The following is a 20,781-nucleotide window of genomic DNA, read 5'->3' as shown; positions in this document are numbered from 1 at the left end:
AACCCAAATAAAGCAAATTTATATGTTGAGTCGTAAAACCATCAAATTGTTTTTATTAGTACTTCCTATTTAGAAGGTGCACATATACATACAAATTCGACTAGATGTAACAAAAAGAACCTTCACTAGCAGTATCAGAACTTGTACACATTCACCAGAAGTACTAACAGTACTTCAGCACTTACACTGAAGTATTAGCTGAAATTTTCTTTTGCACCCAAGAAGAACCAGTTTTCAATAGGACACCAGAGTATATTTTCACACGGCTCTTGTTCCTTTTATATCGAATCATTTTACAGCTTGTTTGCTGGCCCCTAACCTATTGCTGTACATCACTGCAGCTAATGCATCAAGTAAATCACAGAGCCACTACATCCCTGTCCTCCTTGATGTTACTACTTCTGCTGCTAAGAGTGTAACCACAACACAGGTTGACTCTTAGAGCACACATATTATAACATCACTCTGATGCAATCACTGTCTATAACATCAGCATTTATTTGAATAATAACACAATACACCACTGTTTATAATTTCTGAGAAAAATAAACCAGTCTGAAGTGTACATTCAAAACATTTCTATTCCTGAGTGTTTATATTACTGATATTTTATATTTACATAGAACTGACAACTTTCAAAAGCTTCAGGAAAATCAGTGAACCAATAGGAAGTTACTGGTGTTTGTGTTTTGCCTAAGGAAAGTTTTATTGCCCAGATAAATGGAAAATATAGAAATTCTACATTCTGTAACTCTACTGTTACGTAGTCTTCTTGCTCTAACTTGCCATTTTATGAATCATAGGTGAGTAGATAAATTATTATTATATGTGATTATTCAGGACATGACCTGTCGGAGTGAGTCCAGAGGAGGGCCATGAAGATGCTCACACCTCACACTAAACCATATCACCCAAGGCTCTGTCGAACCTGGTCTTGAACATTGCCAGGGATGGAGCATTCACAACCTCCCTGGGCAAGCTATTCTAGTGCCTCACCACCCTAACAGGAAAGAATTTCCTCCTTATATCCAATCTAAACTTCCCCTGTTTAAGTTTTAACCCATTACCCCTTGTCCTATCACTACAGTTCCTAATGAAGAGTCCATCCCCAGCATCCTATAGCCCCCCTTCAGGTACTGGAAGGCTGCTATGAGGTCTCCACGCAGCCTTCTCTTCTCCAGGCTGAACAGCCCCAACTTTCTCGGCCTCTCTTCATATGGGAGGTGCTCCAGTCCCCTGATCATCCTTGTGGCCCTCCTCTGGACTTGTTCCAACATTTCCATGTCCTTTTTATGTTGAGGACACCAGAATTGTACACAATACTCCAAGTGAGGTCTCACGAGAGCAAAGGGGCAGGATCACCTCCTTTGACCTGCTGGTCACACTCCTTTTGATGCAGCCCAGGATACGGTTGGCTTTCTGGGCTGCAAGCGCACACTGCAGCCGGCTCATGTTCATTTTCTCATCGACCAGCACCCCCAAGTCCTTCTCCACAGGGCTGCTCTGAATCTCTTCTCTGCCCAGCCTGTAGCTGTGCCTGGGATTGCTCCGACCCAGGTGTAGGACCTTGCACTTGGCATGGTTAAACTTCATGAGGTTGGCATCAGCCCACTTCACAAGCATGTCAAGGTCCCTCTGGATGGCATTCCTTCCCTCCAGTGTATCAACCAAAACACACAGCTTGGTGTCATTGGCAAACTTGCTGAGGGCGCACTCAATCCCACTGTCCGTGTCAGCGACGAAGATGTTAAACAAGACCGGTCCCAACACTGATCCCTGAGGGACACCACTTGTTACTGGTCTCCAGCTGGACATTGAGCCATTGACAACTCTTTGTGTGCGGCCATCCAGCCAGTTCTTTATCCACCAAGTGGTCCATCCATCAAATTGATACCTCTCCAATTCAGAGACAAGGATGTCGTGTGGGACAGTGTCGAACACTTTACACAAGTCCATCCCTCTACCCCTGTCCATCAGCTCCGCAGCCCCGTCATAGAAGGCCACCAAATTGGTCAGGCAGGATTTCCCCTTGGTGAAGCCATGGTGGCTGTCACCAAGCACCTTGTTGTTTTTCATGTGCCTTAGCATGCCTTCCAGGAGAATCTGCTCCAAGATTTTGCCAGGCGCAGAGGTGAGACTGACTGGTCTGTAATTCCCTGGGTCATCCACTTTCTCCTTCTTGAAAACGGGGGTTATATTTCCCTTTTTCCAGTCGTCGGGAATTTCACCTGACTGCCGTGATTTTTCAAATATGATGGCCAGCAGCTTAGCAATTTCATTTACCAGCTATTTCAGGACCCACGGATGGATTTCATCAGGACCCATGGACTTGTGCACATTCAGATTTTTAAGATGGTCTTGAACCAACTCCTCTCCCACAGTGGGCCCAAGGTCTTCATTCTCACAGTCCCTGCATCTGCCTTCCAAGACTTGGGTGGTGTGGTCAGAGCCTTTGCCAGCGAAGACCAAGGTAAAGAAGTCATTCAGAACCTCAGCCTTCTCCAAATCCTGAGGGGCCTACGTTCTCCCTAGTCTGTTTTTTATTTGATATGTACCTGTAGAATCCCTTCCTGTTATCCTTAATATCCCTAGCCAAGTTCAATTCTAACTGGGCCTTAGCTTTCCTAGCCTGGTCCCTAGCTGCCGGGACAACATCCCTGTACTCTTCCCAGGCCTCCTGTCCTTGTATAAAACTACACATTTCATAAGCCTCTTTTTTCATTTGAATTTTCCTCAGCAGCTCCTTATCCATTCAAGGAGGTCTCCTGGCCCTCCTGCTGCACTTCCTTCTAGTTGGGATGCAACACTCCTGAGCTTGTAGCAGGTGATCCTTAAATATCAACCAAGAGTCTTGGGCCCCCCTGCCCTCTAGGGCTATATCCCATGGAACCTTACTAAGCAGGTTCCTGAAGAGGCCAAAGTCTGCTCTCTTGAAGTCCAGGGCAGTGAACTTGCTGCACGCTCTTCTCACTGTCCTGAGGATCTCAAATTCGACCATCTTGTGATTGCTGCATCCAAGGCTGCCCTGGAGTACCACATTTCCAACGATCCCTTCCCTGTTGGTGACGACGAGGTCACGCATGGCACCTCTCCTTGTCGGCTCCTCTATTACTTGCAGGAGGAAGCTGCTTTCCACACAATCAAGGAACCTCCTGGATTGCTTGTGCTGGGCAGTACCGTCATTCCAACAGATGTCAGGGTGGTTGAAGTCACCCATGAGAACAAGGGCCTGTGAGCGTGAGGCTTTTCCTATCTGCCTATAGAGTGCTTCATCCACAGGTTCTCCTTGATCAGGCGGTCTGTAACAGATCCCCACAGTAATGTCTCCCATCGCTGTTTTCCCTTTAACCCTGACCCACAAACTCTCTGTTAATTGCTCACCTGTCTCCAGACAGAGTTCCATACTCTCCAGCCTATCCCTAACATAAAGGGCAACTCCCCCTCTGCGCCTGCCAAGCCTGTCTTTTCCATTCCAACACTCCAGTCATAGGAGCTATCCCACCATGTTTCTGCGATGCCTATTATATCATACCCCCGTAGACATGCACACATCTCTTGATTCCTCTTGTTTGTTCCTCACTATAAGGAAGAGATATGCATGGGGAGGAGAGAGGGAGGCTTGGGTTATTTAATTCTATTCATTCCATGAGAGGAACTCCCACTGACAGTTGTGGGAATAAGTAAGATATGGCCCATGGCATTTCAGCTTAGCAACCAATTACTATTGCAGTCATAGTAACTAATAACCTGATCTTCTTGTCACAGTACTCTGGTTTACTACCAATAATACTTTTTCAAAATTCAACCACTGATAATTTCTAGCTCTGTTTTCATTTAATCAGAATTTTAAATATAGCAATGGACTAGAGAGACACGTGCTTATTTTCCCTTAGGAATATCTCAGATGTACTATGGAGAAAAGAGAACGCTAAAAAGAATAAATTAGGTAAGGGCTATGGGGAAAAAAGAAAATCAAACAGTGATGATCAGTGCTGCCTGACAGAGATGGTGAATTGAGAAGGAGGTATTAGATCTTTACTGTTTAGTGAATTAATCACGCTAATGATAAACCCCTTAAGAGTGAATTGATCAAACTCCTCCTCTAGGTTTAGAATGCAGACTGCAAAGAGTTTATAGTCCGAATAGTCACTGCCCATTTTTATTAATTATTTGCATTCTGGTGTCTCACTATCTTCCTGAATGAGCATGAATCAATATATTCAATCAATATTAACATCCTCTACAGTCCATTACAATTTCCACTAACATCCACTAGAAGATTCTCTTCATTCCCACTGAGGATAAACAAATTGCAAAAATGATTGAGGTACGTTTTTATTACATAAAGGTCTTTCTAAAGGAAATTACAAATCTACCAACATGTTGTACTCTTAAAATTTGGTGCATTCTCAGAAAAATTGTCCTCATATTAAGAACTACCAATTAATTATACTAAATGGCAAAAACTCTGGGTGAAATAGTTATTACAACAGCAGATAAGTAATGGAGTAAAGACCATTGTTACTGGAAATGTTTACTGCCTATTCAGTACAGACATACATAGTAAAGGCCATCAACAATTAAGACTCAGGTCAGGATATTCATGATGAGAAAATACCATATTTCAGGAGTACAGCTTGAGCTAATGAATTTTCCTTTTCTTAACTTGTGGCATTCTGGAAGCTCCTTAGGGCAGGGACTCTCTAAATAAATTAATAGCAATAACTTTGAGAAAGAAAAACCCAATAACTTTGGGAAAGGGATGCAGGCCATTACTAAATATCCTAACTGAAGAGTTTTAGCGAGAATTTAACAGATTTTCAGTGTGTATTAAGTGTGTTATTTCATATAACTTTGATGCTTTTTGGAAGCTTTTCTCTCAGAAAAAAAAACCACCTTTTGGCTTAGTACAAAAGATTTTAAAGGCTTATTTTAAGCTTTTATAAGGGTGGGATATACTGAATTAATCTCAACACAGCAAGCTTTTTCTCAGTAGCAGCTTTTACAGAAGTATCATTTGTAGATTCCCCTAATGGATGAACTGATTGATTCACTTCAAATGGTACACTTGTTGCTGACAAAGAGATTTCAGACAAAGTACATTTAACCATGGGCTGGTTAGGGACAGCAGTCACAAAATTTGGATTTAATGACCTCCTCTTTAGCTAACATTACATATATCAGACTGTAGGTTTTTTTTCACTAAAAGCTTTTTCTCAAGAAGGACTGTGTTTACCATTATATTATAGAAATACACTCACTATTTCCAGAGCTCTTGTGCAAACATATAATGCCTCTTACCCTTAATGAGACCTCCTTTCCCTTTATGAGTATACCCATAACCTGTGTTTTTTATTTTGCCTTGTTGAATCAAAGAAAGATGCTCAAAGCAGTTGCCAGCTATATGCAATGGATCTGCTTCATACATTACTGAAACACTGTCTCTTCAAAATCAAAAGTTCTCAAGAGGTTAGGGTTAGGGCCTTTTAAAGGGGCGTTATACACCCTAAACCAAATGAAAACCATATATGGGATTGAAAGTGCACAGATAAATATCCTCCTGAAATCAAGTATATTTTTCTAAAATATTGAAGAATTTAAAAAATAAGACCATAAGTAGATCAAATATTCTGATTTTATCCAGAACAACTTTAAAATGTTCTCTGCAAAAGCTTACATTTTTTGGGCTTGGTCTGGGTTTTTTTCTGGCTTTGGAATACTTTTTTTTATGTATTTATTTTTTTAATCTGGTAATTTCCATCTAGGTTTTATTTGATTTCTTTTCTCTCAGTTAGAATGAATTAAGAGCTGTGTTTACAAGGAACGGAACAGCTGTCATGACTGAATTATCAGGCTGTATTTATTTCCTGTTTGACTCTAAATATCTTCCTTCCACTACCTTGAGCCAAGTGGCAGGTACTAATGGAGAAAATTCTGCAAGATTTGCCAAAATTATTTATAACACCTATCCAGTACGTTTTAACTTCTTCCACAGACAAGATCCACTGAGGGGCTGGAACTGTAGGAGCTTCACTGCTTATTTTCAGCTGACAGTGAACCTCTGCTTTAGATACGAAAATGCTAACTCTTTCAAGGAAGTGCTTATTGCACCTTATTCAGCACTGAGAGATGCAGCAGTCCTAAAAAGGGATGGTAAAACCAGCTTATTAATTGACATGGGGCCACAGATAATTAAGCTCACAGGAAAGCATCACTTACGTATGTCTGATTTCTCTGTGCTTTCCAATTACCATCAGCTCAGAACCTTTTATATGGGATATAGACAGTCATTGCCTCAAACCAGTTTTTCATAATTTCGGAAGGTTATCCCTACTGCCTATTGCTGTTTCTAAGTAGTATACCTCAGGGCACCAATAGTAAAAGAAATGTTATTTCTCTGGCTTTTCCCAGCTGCATATAGTTTTAGAAAGTGCATATATGGAAATAAGCATGCGTACATAGTTTAAAAAATGCTATTCTATGCTCAGATAAAAGGCAGAGCGACAGAGCAGCAGACAAAAGGAAACAGGACCTGAGAAAAATACTTCGTACTCTGCTAAAGGGCTTGAATTCTCCAGCCATTTACAGCTGATGGTTGCACTACAAATAGAGATTCATCAGCTTACCATTTGCATGTACATCTATATACACACACAGCTTTTTATAATGACACAGGCTTTCCAATCAACCCATAACAACATACAGGAGAAAAAGACTGGTATCCCCTAATGTAAGAAATTCAATCATACAATCAGCTAGCTTGGAAAAGACCTTTAAGATCAAGTCCAACCACTACCCCAGAACTGCCAAGTCCACCACTAAACCATGTCACTAAGGGCCTTGTCTCATGGTTTGTGAACACTTCAGGGATGGTGACTCCACCACTTCCCTGGGCAGCCGGTTCCAATGCCTGACCAAACTCTCTGTGAAAAAAATTTTCTTCATATCCAATTTAAACCTCCCCTGGTGCAGCTTGAGGCCATTTCCTCTTGTCCTGTCACTTGTTATTTCAGAGAGGAGACTAGCCACCTCCTCCTGAGTTAAGAGGATGCTCCCAACCAACTCTGTTAGTCACTATTCCTAATCTGATTGTAGAGATTTTTAAGAGGGCTTTCTCTCAGATGATCGGTCTACCAGAAGTCAGTCTACCAGAAAGATGGGGAAGAGACCACCACAGACACGATTCAGTTTTAGGTGGCTGATAGAAGCTGAGGTCTTCCTCTGCTTGGATATGTAATCAATGGGTCAATAAATTCATCAGGACAAAACTCAGGGCTGAAGCCTCATGGGCTTAAAATAGAAAGCATCGGTATTTTCATCTGAGTTGCAGAAATTGCATACTGAAGCTTTGGTCTTAAGCCTGCAATACTTTGTACCTTGTAGAACCAGGCATCATTAAATTTTCAGTGTTATAAGCCAAATCTCGGGAGCTATTATATCCTGTAAAGCATGCAACTTCCTTCTGGGACTTATTTAATAAAAGTAATCTGTACTCAGATGTTTTTCTCACTGCTCTGCTGAGTGTATTAATTGTTATTGTCCTCTGCTATAGCAATTACTTTAAACCATACAGCACTTCATATGTGAGAAAGTTACTGAAGTAATTTGAACTTTATTATATATATGTGTGTATATATAAGTGTATGTTCAGGCTCAGCAGGAATGGGCCATTCTGCTTCTGAGCTAAACTATTATTCTAATCTACTAATGAGTTCAGTTAACTCAGTTCCAGACTCCCGACAGTGGTAGCTCTGTGCAGGACAAAGAACCCGTATTATCTGGTGGGAATGAGAATAAATATAACCACACAAGCTAATTCCAGCCTCCACTGCCATTTGATTCAATGATATGCTGCTTTTGCTCTGTATGGATTAGCTTCCCAGAACCTGAAGAGCTGAAGAGACCTTCTTTGTGTGTTTATTTTTAAATGTTGTAGTGAAGATTTAGACTACCGAATACTGGTCATGCTATTTAAAACACGATTAGCTTTGCATTTTGCCATGCAAAAGAGTTTACTATGAAAGTACTGCTGGTGACTACAATGCCTCTCTGCCACACAGTAAATATTTTAATTTTTATTTTTTTTTAAGTGGGGAAGTGTCAAAATTTAAAACAGCACTACACATAATATTGTCCAACTAAGAAGCAGAAGTTCAGCTTATAGTTTCACACAGACCACCAGGTTCAAAAACTGCATCACTTGAAGTCTGAATTTCATGGAGACTACATGAGTCCAAGGAAGAGAAATTAAAAACAAAATCAAACACTATAAACCAAAATGAAGAATATGGGGAATAAAATGCAAGCTGCTAAAAATAGAAGAATAGAAGTTGAAAAGTATTTCATTAAAGTAACTCGATGTTTATCAGCTGTAGCATAAGTAGTATGGGCAAGAAAATTTGTTTTATATGCCTACATACATATACTTCAGAAATACAGCTATAGGTATGGAGAGATACACATAAAATGCATGCTTAATGCACAATTATATAAGGGCTAGGGTTAGGGTTTACAAACACTGAGGTTGCGGTAGAGAACAGAAGTATTCAATAAATCAGAGAAAACAAGATACCTGTCTCAGGTATTTTGTTTCTGTCTTAGTACAGTGAAAAATCAGATTATTCTGCAAAATACTGGATGCAATAAATAAGTAAGATTAAACATTGTTGCATAAAGCAAAAGCTTCATCCATATACTGAAGTAGAATTTGGAAAAATCAATACTCACCATTTTGCCCCTAGGGTTAAAAAAGTAGCTGAGGACTACGAAAATCTTAAAGATTTGCTTACAGCAAAAATAATGCACCTGTTACTGCCAAAGCCATGTATTTTCAGGTGTACCGGTTTTCTCCGTGTATGAAATGTCTGTTACTTGTCCTGATGCTCCCACACAGAGGCAGGAAATTGGATTCCTCACTGTAAGAATACTATTCATTTCCAGAGGCTGCCTCAGTTTAGAAACTAAATAAATCTCACAATATATTCATTGTCCTGGTGCTACTACTCAGAAACAGCTATGAATACTATACCCATTTAATCACAGTGTTTGGGAAGTGTATGGAAGGAATAATTGATGGTTTATATCCTTGTCCCCTATGCAGCTTTGACACAGCTTCTGTGGTTATTAATGCAAAATGCATGCTTAAGCTCTGACCACACAGTACCCTGTTATAGCAGAGAGAGCGTTGTGATCTTCCAATGGTTCCCAAGCACCTGAGTTGTGCTAAGAAGACTTACATCTAAAACAATTGCTGAAAAATGAAATTTTATGGCCTCTGCTGTAGTAACATGAGCCCAAAGATAATTTTGTTCATCATTTCTTGTATCTGTCAACATAAGAACCCATTTCAATTTAACCAGAAATATGACTGTAAACTAATGCAAATCCCCAAACTGACACTTGATTCAATGTAAAGTAAGCTGGATTAACATAAGTCAGACAGCAAAACTGATATAAATATATCCACAGTGGCATACTAACCACTGGTATTTTTAAATATTTAACTTAAATTCATTCCGTTTTCTAATGAAGCCTATGTCCCCTGGAAGTCACATAAGACGGTTCACCCAAGACTGCTCAGTTAAGCTTAATTTAACTGAATCTGTAAACAACTTCAAAACACTGGAGCCCTTTTGAAGTCATTGAGGGTCCCAGTGCTTTTCAAGGTGCATATTTAACTTGAGATAACTACAAACACTTTAGAAACCACCCCCAAGAACTATATTACAGATGGGATGCTGCTCAGGAAAGTCTTCCCTGTTACCACAGTTTTGACAGCGGTTCATAGAATTGGACAAGCACGCACCCTAACCGCAGGACACCAGTCTGTAATATAATCTCTGAAAAATGGACCACTGCTCCAAACCCCCAACAGGGAAGGTTTATTGTATGAATCAGAAACATCAAAGAAAATAAATATGAAAAAGCTAGAGCAGCACTTTAAACACTATCAAATATGTAGATTGAGAGTTAGGTACATGAAGTAATCAGTATGATGGCAGACTTCTTAAATACAGCATGGAACCAAGATATACACTGGATGCTCCAGCAGTATTGAAGAAGCTTTGGCAGATATCTTTACAAGACCAATCTGCTTAGAAAATCTTAAGGAGGCCAGTAAACTAGCTAGTTAACTTTAATATAGTACATGTCTTACAACTCTTTGAAGAAGCCAAACACTCTGAACTTCTAATTTAATTGGAGTCAACCCACATTAAAGATGATTGCCAACAATACTGCCAGTAACAATAATCATAAACAAAGCATCAAACATTATAAAATAAATCACAGCTTTTCATGAATTTATGTATTTATAGGCCAGATTAGAATATTCTGACTCATCTCCATGAGCATTTCATTCCAAAACAGCCCACTTTTTTCAGTGATACATTACTCAGCATGATTATTGGTATGTGGCCTGTGGGGGAAAGAAAATCCATCCTTCAGAAAACTTTTATTATTTTATACCGTGAACATTATTAATGAGTGAGGCAAACTCTTCGGATGATGGTTACGTCTGATCTTTGGAATCTTCTTTGCTTTAACCTTGTCACTAAAAGACAACTTGTTTACATACAATCCTTCTGATGTTCCGAGATTTTCAGCTCACAGCAGCTACAATTGCATGCAAGGACCAGATTTCTAAAAAGGGATTCTCGATCTATTTTTCTTTTTCTTTATTTCTCCTTGAGACTTACCTGGTTTCATCAATATAAACTGCCTCCAGCACAGACGCTGCATATTCAATATTCTTTTTTAAATCCACCACATTAATGTCACCCTTCTCCAGCTGCTTTACCAAGCATCTTAATCTGTGAAAAAGAAAAAAAAAAGATAAAATAAAAATCAGTGGGTTGCTTATATCAAATTTTAGTGTCTGAAATTTCCATTTGAAGTATTGGAACCAGCACAGTAGCCAATGTAGGAGCAAAAGACAATCACTGCATCTTTTGGTTGAAATGGGTTTAGAACACACATAATGACCACTTGTACATTTTTACAGCTTGCTAAATTTGTAAGATCTGTTAAGAAAAGGCATATACATTCCAGTAAGACAGAGAGGACTCAGTAACTGCCATCAGAGCGACTTCATATTAATCTGTGACACTACTATTACACCCGAGTCTCTATTTTGTTTAAATAATAAATAAAACTTTGCAAGTAGTCCTACTACAATTTCTGTGCTTAGGTTGACTATAATTTTTTAATAGCCACTGTAGGCTGGTTTTGCTTTGTTTAAATGTCTCATTTTCATTTAGGCTTCCAGTATGTTTTAGCTGCAGAATTTGTATTTCTTATTAGTGTGAGCTAATGTGGTGCACCATTGTTTCCATGTTTACAGAAAATTCATCATTATACCAGATGAAAGTGGTGCCTATAGCATTAGAAAAATCCATATTTTCCCAAGTGTACTCTTATTTTACATTACAAACATGAATACGCCCAAAGGGGATTTTGTAATGCATCAACTCATGCCTCTGCAGCAATACATTTACACAGATAAACTCCTTGAATACCAGATTTTTGTTCTCTGATGAACACTTCTGACATTGCTCAACTTAACCATACAGAGTAGTTACACCACTGCAGTGAAATGAAGATCTGATCAGTAACTGTGCAGAGCTGTGACTTAATAGATGCTTGAAGCATGGGTATTTTCCTTCTTTCTGTGCTATATCTCTGAGTTGAAATAATCTACGGGTTTGTATCATGTAAGAAATATTTCTGTAATAAAAGATACATCATTATTTCAACATAATTTTCCTAAAATAATCTTTTTTACATATATGAAATGTAAAAAAATCATGGGAAACAGTAGACTGAAATACAGCATGAAATTGAAAAAGCATGTATAAGATACACTATGCTATATAACATGTTATACACACTATATATTATTTTTATTGGTCATATACAATATTTGACTTGACCTAATTAAAATGTATGAATTTTAAAAATGCTGTGATATTCAAAACAAATCTCTTATAAACTTGGGAAGTATAGTTCTGTCATGAAACCACTTTCATGACTTTTCTTTATATTTATTTAGCCTGGGGATAATTATGTCCAAACTTGCAAGGATAATTTTAGCAAATGGAGCTTTAAGACCAGCCTTCTCAGTTCTCTAAAGTCTTAATTCAACTCAAATTAGCATAAACATAACACAACTAAAGCTCTTAGCAACCATATTTACTCAGTATTTTATACAGTGCATCACGTATCAATGGAATGGAAAATTTAGTGTTAAAAAATTTTCTCAGAGGAGTGAAGTGGGGGGATGAAATACTGTGGACACACACATCTCCTACACAGAAATAACCTTAACGCATGGGGAGCCAGGTCCAGTACCTAACTCCTTCCAATTCAGAGGTACCTATAAACTGAAGAAGCTAATTCATAGACACTCACCTTGCAATACCCAAAACACACACTGTAACTCTCCTGAGATGTCTGCTCCTCACTGATGCACACAAACATGCATACAACCCCTCTCGAGCAGCAACACCAAAATGAGGTGAGTCTGCCAGCATCATCACTGCTACTTGCAAATAGCCTTCAACCACTTGCACTGTGTGGACCAATAGTTTCAAGTTATGCGATTTCCAGTGGATCTACTTTTTCTCAAGGCATAGACCAGATGACAGAAAAGTGGAATCATTTTCATGCTTGTGGTAGGAAAGGAGCCCCTGGGGGAGACTTTAAGCCACTATAACCTTCCAATATCTCACTGCATAGGTAGCAGGCAACCTATGTAACTTGCCCCTCGTAGTTCATATTCTAGGAGGATTGTAGAACACAGTAACAGACTGGGCAATTTAGGAAAGCTGCTCAGGCAAAGCTAAAGTGATTCTGAAGAGATTTACAGAATCACAAAAGGAAATAAAATCTAAATAATTCAATGATGCCCAGTGACCTTGTCATCTCAAGTATCCACACTTTGCAGACATGTCCTCAAGGGTGTCTGTAGCTCACCCAGAGCAGATCCATCATAAAACCACAGGGTAATTTTGTTTGGAAGAGACCTTCACCTGATTCAAGCTCTTGTTCAAAGCAGGACCCACCTCAAACTTAGGTATAAATTCAAAGATAGGTCAAATTTCTCGGAGGCCTTCCACTTGAGCTCTGAATGCATGGAGATTTCACAGACCCTCTGGGCAACCAGTTTCAATGTTTAACCAGCCTCATGGTGAATTATTTTTTCCCATTATCTGACTGGAATGTCCTTTGTGGCAACCTGTGCCCAGTGGCCCCCAAACTTTGCTGTGCACTTCCAAGAAAAGAGTGTCTCTCTCTACAGTACAACTGCCCACTATGAAGATTGACACAGATAAAATCTTTCCATAGTGCTGCTGGTCAGACACTTGTCAGGTGATAATCATAAGATCTACTACAGAAATTAGAAAAATGGACTTTCAATGCAGCAAAATTAAGTGGCTTATAACAGTATATGAATGATCTGAATACATTCAACATATTATGCATTGAAGTGAAACAGCCACAGAGTTCAAAAGCTGACATTTCAGTAATTAAACTAACATTTCGGTAAAGGATATATATGTCAATTTATATGAGAAATCAACAAATGTTAAAGTACTCACAGGCCAGCATACTGCAAAACAAAGAAAATTGTAAAAAAGGACAAGGAAAAGTAACAAAAAGGAATTATTTAGTACTCCAGCTGTGTCGGACAGGACTTTTATTTATACGTTTTCTTTTAATTAAGTGTGATATATTGAAAACAAACATGCAAAATACCATTAGAAAGCCTGAAATGCTACTTGAAATTTGAACTAATAGTATTATCCTTCCTGTGAACTGCGCTACTAAAAAATAATAGCAACAAAAAAAAATACCTGAAACTGTTTCAAGGTGCAAAGAAAACTGCATGCGGAGTTCATATGACACAACATGAAAGAAACAGATTTATAGAGAGAAAGAAACAGATTATTTCTCTCAAGATAACTGAAAACTGCATTTTAAATGCATTTTAAAAGTAGTAGCCCCAGTTTGTAAAGAAGAAAGAGACATCTGCAATTAATAAAGGGAGTGGGTGGAGAACCATCTTCTCTCATATTGGGTAAACACCATTAACATTGCTATGGAATTGAATGCTTTTATGGACAATTCAAATGCACTTTGCTCCTACCTATCTTTAACAGTGCCATCTGTGAAGTTACCAGGACTAGTGTTTTCCCAGTCTTCACCCCCCCATGCAGCTGATGCCTATGCACAACTGTGGGCACTAAGCTTTAATGCCCACCCAGCAACACAGGAAAACCTGGATTAAAATGAGGATTTTCTCCTGGAGTAGCCAAAGTAGCTGTGTTCTTGGTTAACAATATCAAAACATGTTCTTGTTTAACAATATTAAAAACATGAGTCAATTGTTTCCACCTTCCTTATTAAAATTCTCTCATGTTTGAATTAAAGTTTTGGTAAATATGCTGTCAATTTGAGGGTACCAAATTAGCTGAGGGTAGATTTTAGGTTATTTGAGAATGCTTCCTATGACAGTTTCAGTAACTACAGAGGAAAAAATGAAGATAAGGAATCAGTGATTAAAAAAAGACTTTTTGCAATGTCATCATGAGAAATTTTCCTTTATGGAAAGAAGAAAATGAGAGAATATGTTTGCAAATACTGATTAACTGTCCTAAACTGAGACTAACAAGATAACAAAGAAAGGTGCCAGGGTGGGATTACTTAAAAAGGGAGACTGTAAGGTAGACACACACAATTAGGACAATTTAAATTTCAGATTTTAAAGATTTTTAAAGCCTCTTCTTTGTCCAAGGAGAAACAAATTACCAGTCCTTGCTGAGAATAAATGAGAGTTAAAGGTGCAGGTGAATAGTCTTCAAGGACCAGAAGAGGAAAATTCAGCCTGAAGTTAACTTTGAACCTGAGAAAAAGACCCAGTGTCTGCTTTCCCAAAGGCTGCCTTTATCTGCCATCTGAGTCTCCCCAACTTCGAGCACTGCAAACAAACAGCTTTTTAATTTACACATCTGGACTTCACTTTAAACTGGTTTGGAAAATTTGTGCCAAACAAAAAAAGGCTTTTGGCACATATCATATTAAGGGAGAAATTAGATAAGAGATAAAAAATAAACTGAAAACTAGCACTGCTCCCTGTTGTATTTTTCAGTTAATGGAAGCCACTGCTGAAGGTGGACAATGAACATAGTAATTCTTTGGAAGTAACAAACACATGCTAATACCGATTACAGAAAAATCATTATTAATAGTCAACAATCATAATGCCAGCTTAAAAATTATCTGTGTTGGTTAAGACAACTCCAATTACACACTGTAAATCATTATGTTCCTGTGAACTAGTTGAGAAAAGCCTAGCTGTGCCAAATGTATTAATTCCTTGAAAACATTATGAGCAAATACTGACAATGTGTTAAAAAGTTTAAGGACAGAAAAAATATTATTCTCTGTAAACAGCTGTTTCATGTTTTATTTGAGCTATTTAGTACTTCATAATAAAATTAAATGAATAATTTTAATCCTTATTATGTAAGTGAATTGACCTTCTAAATGAACATTACAAACTAAAAATGGGCTGATGTGTAATGTGAAATTAAAAGTAAAAAGGAGACAATATGGTTAGTTACAGTTTAAATACCAAGAGTTTTTGCAGACTTTGGTGAAGTGGGAAATTTTCCTCTAAACCTATTTAGAATTAATACTGGAAGCCAGTTTTGCTACCTGTAGTGAGTCTTATAATAATCAGTTAAATACTGTGGAGGAGAGTAATGCTTACCCATTAGTTCCTCATCTATCAAAGGCAGAAGTTACATCCTCACTCAAACATGAACACTAAAAATGGGAAAATACCTAGCAAGTCCAAATCTTTAACAATGGGAAGTTCAGCTCATCTATTTAAAACAACCCAATCCCAGGATCCAAGTTATTTTACATATCTACATATTTGCAATTCAGGAAGGTATCTGAATTAAGGAGAAATCCAAAATGGGAAAAGCAAAACTTCTATCTTGGAAAAGTCACAATAAATAAAACACATCTCTGTTTCACTTGAATTCTAAAATTCCCTACATAAATTGCCAAAATTCTAATTATTTTTATGTGAATTGGTTAATCTGAATTTTACACTTTTCCATTAAGATGCATGTATAAAATAAGTCTTTACCTAAATACACCATTCCCTCCAATAAAAACTTTATAATAATGCCTATCAGAAATTAAACAGAAATGTAATAGTAAAAATAGTCTAAGATGGAATTAAAACACTGACTACGAAAAAGCAAAATTTGTAATACATGGCTCTGATCATACAAATAGATGAGAGATACTGGAGAAATATCCAGATTACAGTAATTCCTTTGGGTCGCCACTCTTGTTTCCCTACTCCTACCTGCAGTTACAAAGTGGCCAACTAACATGGCTTCCAAATGGTTAACCTTTATTTCAAGGTTTTGTTTCATTATAGTAGGTAAAAACATGCTAATACAGTCAAGGCAAGGCCAGCATATCAGTAGAGAGCAAGGAACGGAACTGACAACTCTTGACTTAGACTTTGATGTATGTTTCACTTCCCTGAAACCATAAAAAATGCAGTTTCAAATGCAGTTACATAAAACTTCTTCTAATTGAAGGTGCTCTCTCTCATTTTGGATACTGAGAAATGCAAGCAAGACACATTAAACTTTCAGTGCTGCAGATGTGTTTTATGAAATCACTTCTCAGTCACTGCCATGTCTGAGCATATGCACAGGAAGCCTTGTGGTTGCTAAGGGTTTCACGAATCACATTCATTCCATGATTATTTTAAGCATATGAGTGGTACACACTGATCTGTAATTATGATTCAGTCATTAGAAAATAAATATTGAATATGCTGGTAATTCAGCCAAATTTTGATATGCCAAAACTTCAATCCCATATTGAAGAATTAAGAAAGAAGTTATGCAGCTATATGACACACACTGATATTTACACTTTCTTACTGATAAAACTCTGCATTTTCATGGTGATAGAATTGCTTGGCTTTTCAAATATTGATCATGTTTATACAAGATGAAGTGGGTTTCCTCCAGGCAGGCATTCTCTATTAGACTTCATTTTACCTTAACCCGTACTATAAATTTATCATTAAGCACCCTAATACTGTATAAATATTTAGGTCTATTTAGTAATGGGTTCAAGTGTATTTAAAGACTTAATCAAAATTTAGTCAAAATTCCTAAGTTTTCTGTAGCACCTAGCTTAAATCACAGAAAGCCCTGGAGTCTTACACACTTTCCACATGAAACCTTTAACTCACACAAGTCTCACCTTCCTTTGTGCACGCCAAGAATAAAACCCATTTCAGCCAAGATTTAAGTGTCTTTCAAACTTTTCTCTTGTTCCTGCTAATGAACCACCGTTAATGAGAATTTGGTTCCTCTGTTCAGTTGTTTTCCAGGTTGAAGCTTAAATAAAAAAATCTGCAAACTTCAAATTACTTACTATGCATATACATTCAGGTATTTTATCTGTCTTCTGCTAGATCTGACAAGTAACCAACTAGTCTTTCACTACCCTAAACTCTATGACAGTTTCTATAGCCTCAATGTCCATTTCCATTACCTCATATTCCCATTGCACAGTCAGTCTATGAAAAGAAATACAAATAACGTACAATCTGTAGGACTGATCTGTAAATTGCAAATTATCCTTCCAATGGCTTTTGTTGAGTATTTATTTTTGTCTGAAGATTGAAATTAAATCTTTAAGGCTCTCCTGAATTGCATATACATTACATAGAGTGCTAGCTAAAGCTATTCATCTTAAAGTTGCTAAATACTTGAACAGTCTGTATGTCTCAAAGTCTTCATCATAATGTAGCTAAATTCACTATCAACAACAATCTGGGAAATCACATTTAAACTCATCACCTGCCAAAAATCATGCTTGAAGATGATGAAAGACTTTCAGGACATCTTACTTGCTGAAGCAAGTAAAACACAGAAAAAGCACATACCCCTTATCTCACACAGCCATCTAAAAAGCTTTATTTTTCCTGAAGACAGCAGCTTTATTGAAGAAGCTGCTAAAAGACAGAGGTTAAACCTCTAAATTTTCCAAAGTAGTCCACCCATTATTAAAAAAATTAAAACAAAAAGATTCCATGGCAGAAGACTATTTCTAAATAGATCATCTCACATTCACATTTGAGTGCTAGCTCTACATTACAGCAAAAAACTTGTATCCAAACTTCTGTGCCACAGGAAATCATCAGGCTACTGGACCTGATACATCTCACTGCTTCAGAGGAACTCTCTTAGCCCCATCTTACAGCTCCCAGTCATCACAACTGCATCTCCCATACTTGTAAGAAACACCATGACCTACTCCTGCCTCAGGGATGGTCACAGAGTCTTGGGAGATGTTTGCTGTTTTAAAGGCATTCCTCCTAGAAGGCATTTCTCCAGTTTAAAGTGTTATGCCACAATCCCTCTCCCCTTCACACAACCCAGATGTTTTTAATATGATTGTGATGCACTAATTATTTGATCTCATGACATAAACAAGCAAATGGAGTCTTTCTTGTCAGCAACTAGATAAATTAAATAGTCTTAAAATGTTTTTCTTCTCCCTATCATGTTCCTTCTGTTGCCACTAACATGCAGTGGCATCTTATCAACTTATCAATTATCACAAAATGATAAGGGTTTGAAAATGGATCTTTCGTTACCTTTCTTTTATTCTCTTTCTCCTCTTATTCACCCTGAAGTCATTGGTATACCCATCCTGAATCAATGAGCTGAATATATCTTTCATTCATTAGGACCAAAAACTCTGGTTTGAAGAATGTTGAAAACTGCATGCAAATTATTAGAAAGTCCTTATAAAAACACTAAGCACAAGCTATCATATAAAAAGTCAACCGATGTTCTTTCATTAAGACTGCATTAACCAGAACTAGGAACTTTGTATGGAAAATTTTTTACAGACTACTACTAAGAATTTATGTTGCTGTCATTGTGAAGGCTTTTGAAAGCCTTTTTGGTGCAATTTATGCAGCCATTAAGGACAGAAGATCGGTAAGTGTTCTACACTAAAAATAACATTATTGCCCAATGATGAAACAATCTTCATCTATGACATTTACCACGAGTATCCTTTTCTCTACTTGATAAAGTCACATATGAGCAAACAGCCCAGGAAATGTCCTTCATTCATAGTAAAATAATGACACGTTGTTCTGTAATTTCTCTGTGGAATCAAACTACATTAAATACTATATATTCTGTATATAATTACTATTTTGATTTCCCCAAGGTAGAAATTAGACTCAGGAGAGAATTTCCTTGCCGCACACCACAGGTCAACAGATACAAATGTTCAGACATGGTGCCACAGCTATCTCTCTGTGCCCCATTTCATCCGTTTCTATAGAAATTATGCCCACCTCCATGACTGACAGTACAAGTGTTTGTGTAACAATATGTGTCCAACCTGGTACTGCCAAAACAATCTGATTCACTACCCAGATACTTTGTACAATCATGGAATGGTTTGGGTTGGAAGGGACCTTAAAGATGATCTAGTTCCAACTCTCCTACCATGGGCAGCGCACCTTCCCCCAGAAGGGAACTGTTTCCACAGAGTAAGATTAGGAGTCATGTGTACCTGCAGTTATGCTGCCAGAAGAATCAGGGTAGTTGGTTTAGCTGGCCTAACAGGTCAACATAAGAACCAAGATATAATAATCCAACTTCAATCCAAGCTCTAACTTGTCATTTAGTTTAGAAGTCCTCCTTTCCTGCTTATAATTAAACACATGAAGTACCAGAATATAAGTTATACTTTTAATATATAATCACACCTTCCAGATGGGATGACAGAGCCAATTTATCTCATATTTTGGTTTTTTTTAAGCGTATCATGGGTTCTGAGGAACAAAGTACAGATCTCTATTTGTTGGGATAAAATTGTGAAATGTAGAAAATACAAATATATGCAATATGAACTATTGCAGACTATTGAATAAAATGTTAGAATTATTTAAGAGTTACCTTAGTCTGCCTAAAATGTAGAAAAAATACCACCACCTTAATTCAGATGTCTTTTTTACTGAATAGTTAACAGCTTCAACAAATCTATTTTCACTAAAGGAATTTTTCATTCAAAAGACAGCAAGACATAAATGCTTTAGCACAACAGCTGTAGTGATTATAGTACAATTTTGCTGTAAAATCATTACCATCTCAGTGGTTCTGAAGAAAGGCTATAGTACATATAATGTGTATGACAGTGTAAAAATATAAATAAGGCTTTTATTTAAATTTGCAATACTGCAATTAAAATTAAGAAAAAAGAAGAAAAATCAGGAGATGCTAGAATCCAGCCCTCTGTTATGCCCGAAACTAACTTCTAGCATTTGGAACTGTTAAAAATAAATGTTCTGCTGAAGATTTGCCAAATCAAAGTATTTCAAAGTAGGTCTTGGTAATGAGAAGTAGAACATTAGAAAAACTTAAGCACACTTGAAAGCCATATAAATGTTTAAAAGAGGAAAGAATCAAGTGGGTAAAATTTACCCCTGTATTCTTTAAGAATGATCATAAATAGGATTAAATGTAACATGACTATTGTTATTTACACATGTGAGTTTGATCTAGGATTTGTCCAAATGAGAGACTAAATTTGAATCAAGGTGAGGTAAGGAACTGAAATCCACATCTGTCCTTGAATAGCTCCATCTTTGAATACTTCAGGGTGAGCAGAATTAAACAGAAACAAGTCCCTGGCCTACATCAGGAAAAA

At 37.5% G+C, this 20,781-nt stretch overlaps 1 protein-coding gene across 7 annotated transcripts in view; it reads right to left on the bottom strand.

The window, feature by feature from the left end:
* Positions 1-20,781, bottom strand: part of PDE1A (phosphodiesterase 1A) — a 223,382-nt gene that overhangs the window by 54,306 nt on the left and 148,295 nt on the right. For all 7 annotated transcript variants that reach the window (XM_061379068.1, XM_061379079.1, XM_061379057.1 and 4 more), the window contains one exon: positions 10,698-10,811. In XM_061379068.1, coding sequence (XP_061235052.1) covers positions 10,698-10,811 — 114 coding nt within the window. The remainder of the gene's footprint in view (positions 1-10,697; positions 10,812-20,781) is intronic.

This window comes from Neopsephotus bourkii, unplaced genomic scaffold (genome assembly GCF_033783945.1).
Source record: "Neopsephotus bourkii isolate Nb327-2 ecotype Australia unplaced genomic scaffold, CSIRO-AGI_Nbou_v1 NB_196, whole genome shotgun sequence".
Classification (NCBI taxonomy): Eukaryota; Metazoa; Chordata; class Aves; order Psittaciformes; family Psittacidae; genus Neopsephotus; species Neopsephotus bourkii.
Note: the sequence above shows the minus strand (reverse complement) of the source record. Positions and strands in the feature narration are given on the sequence as shown.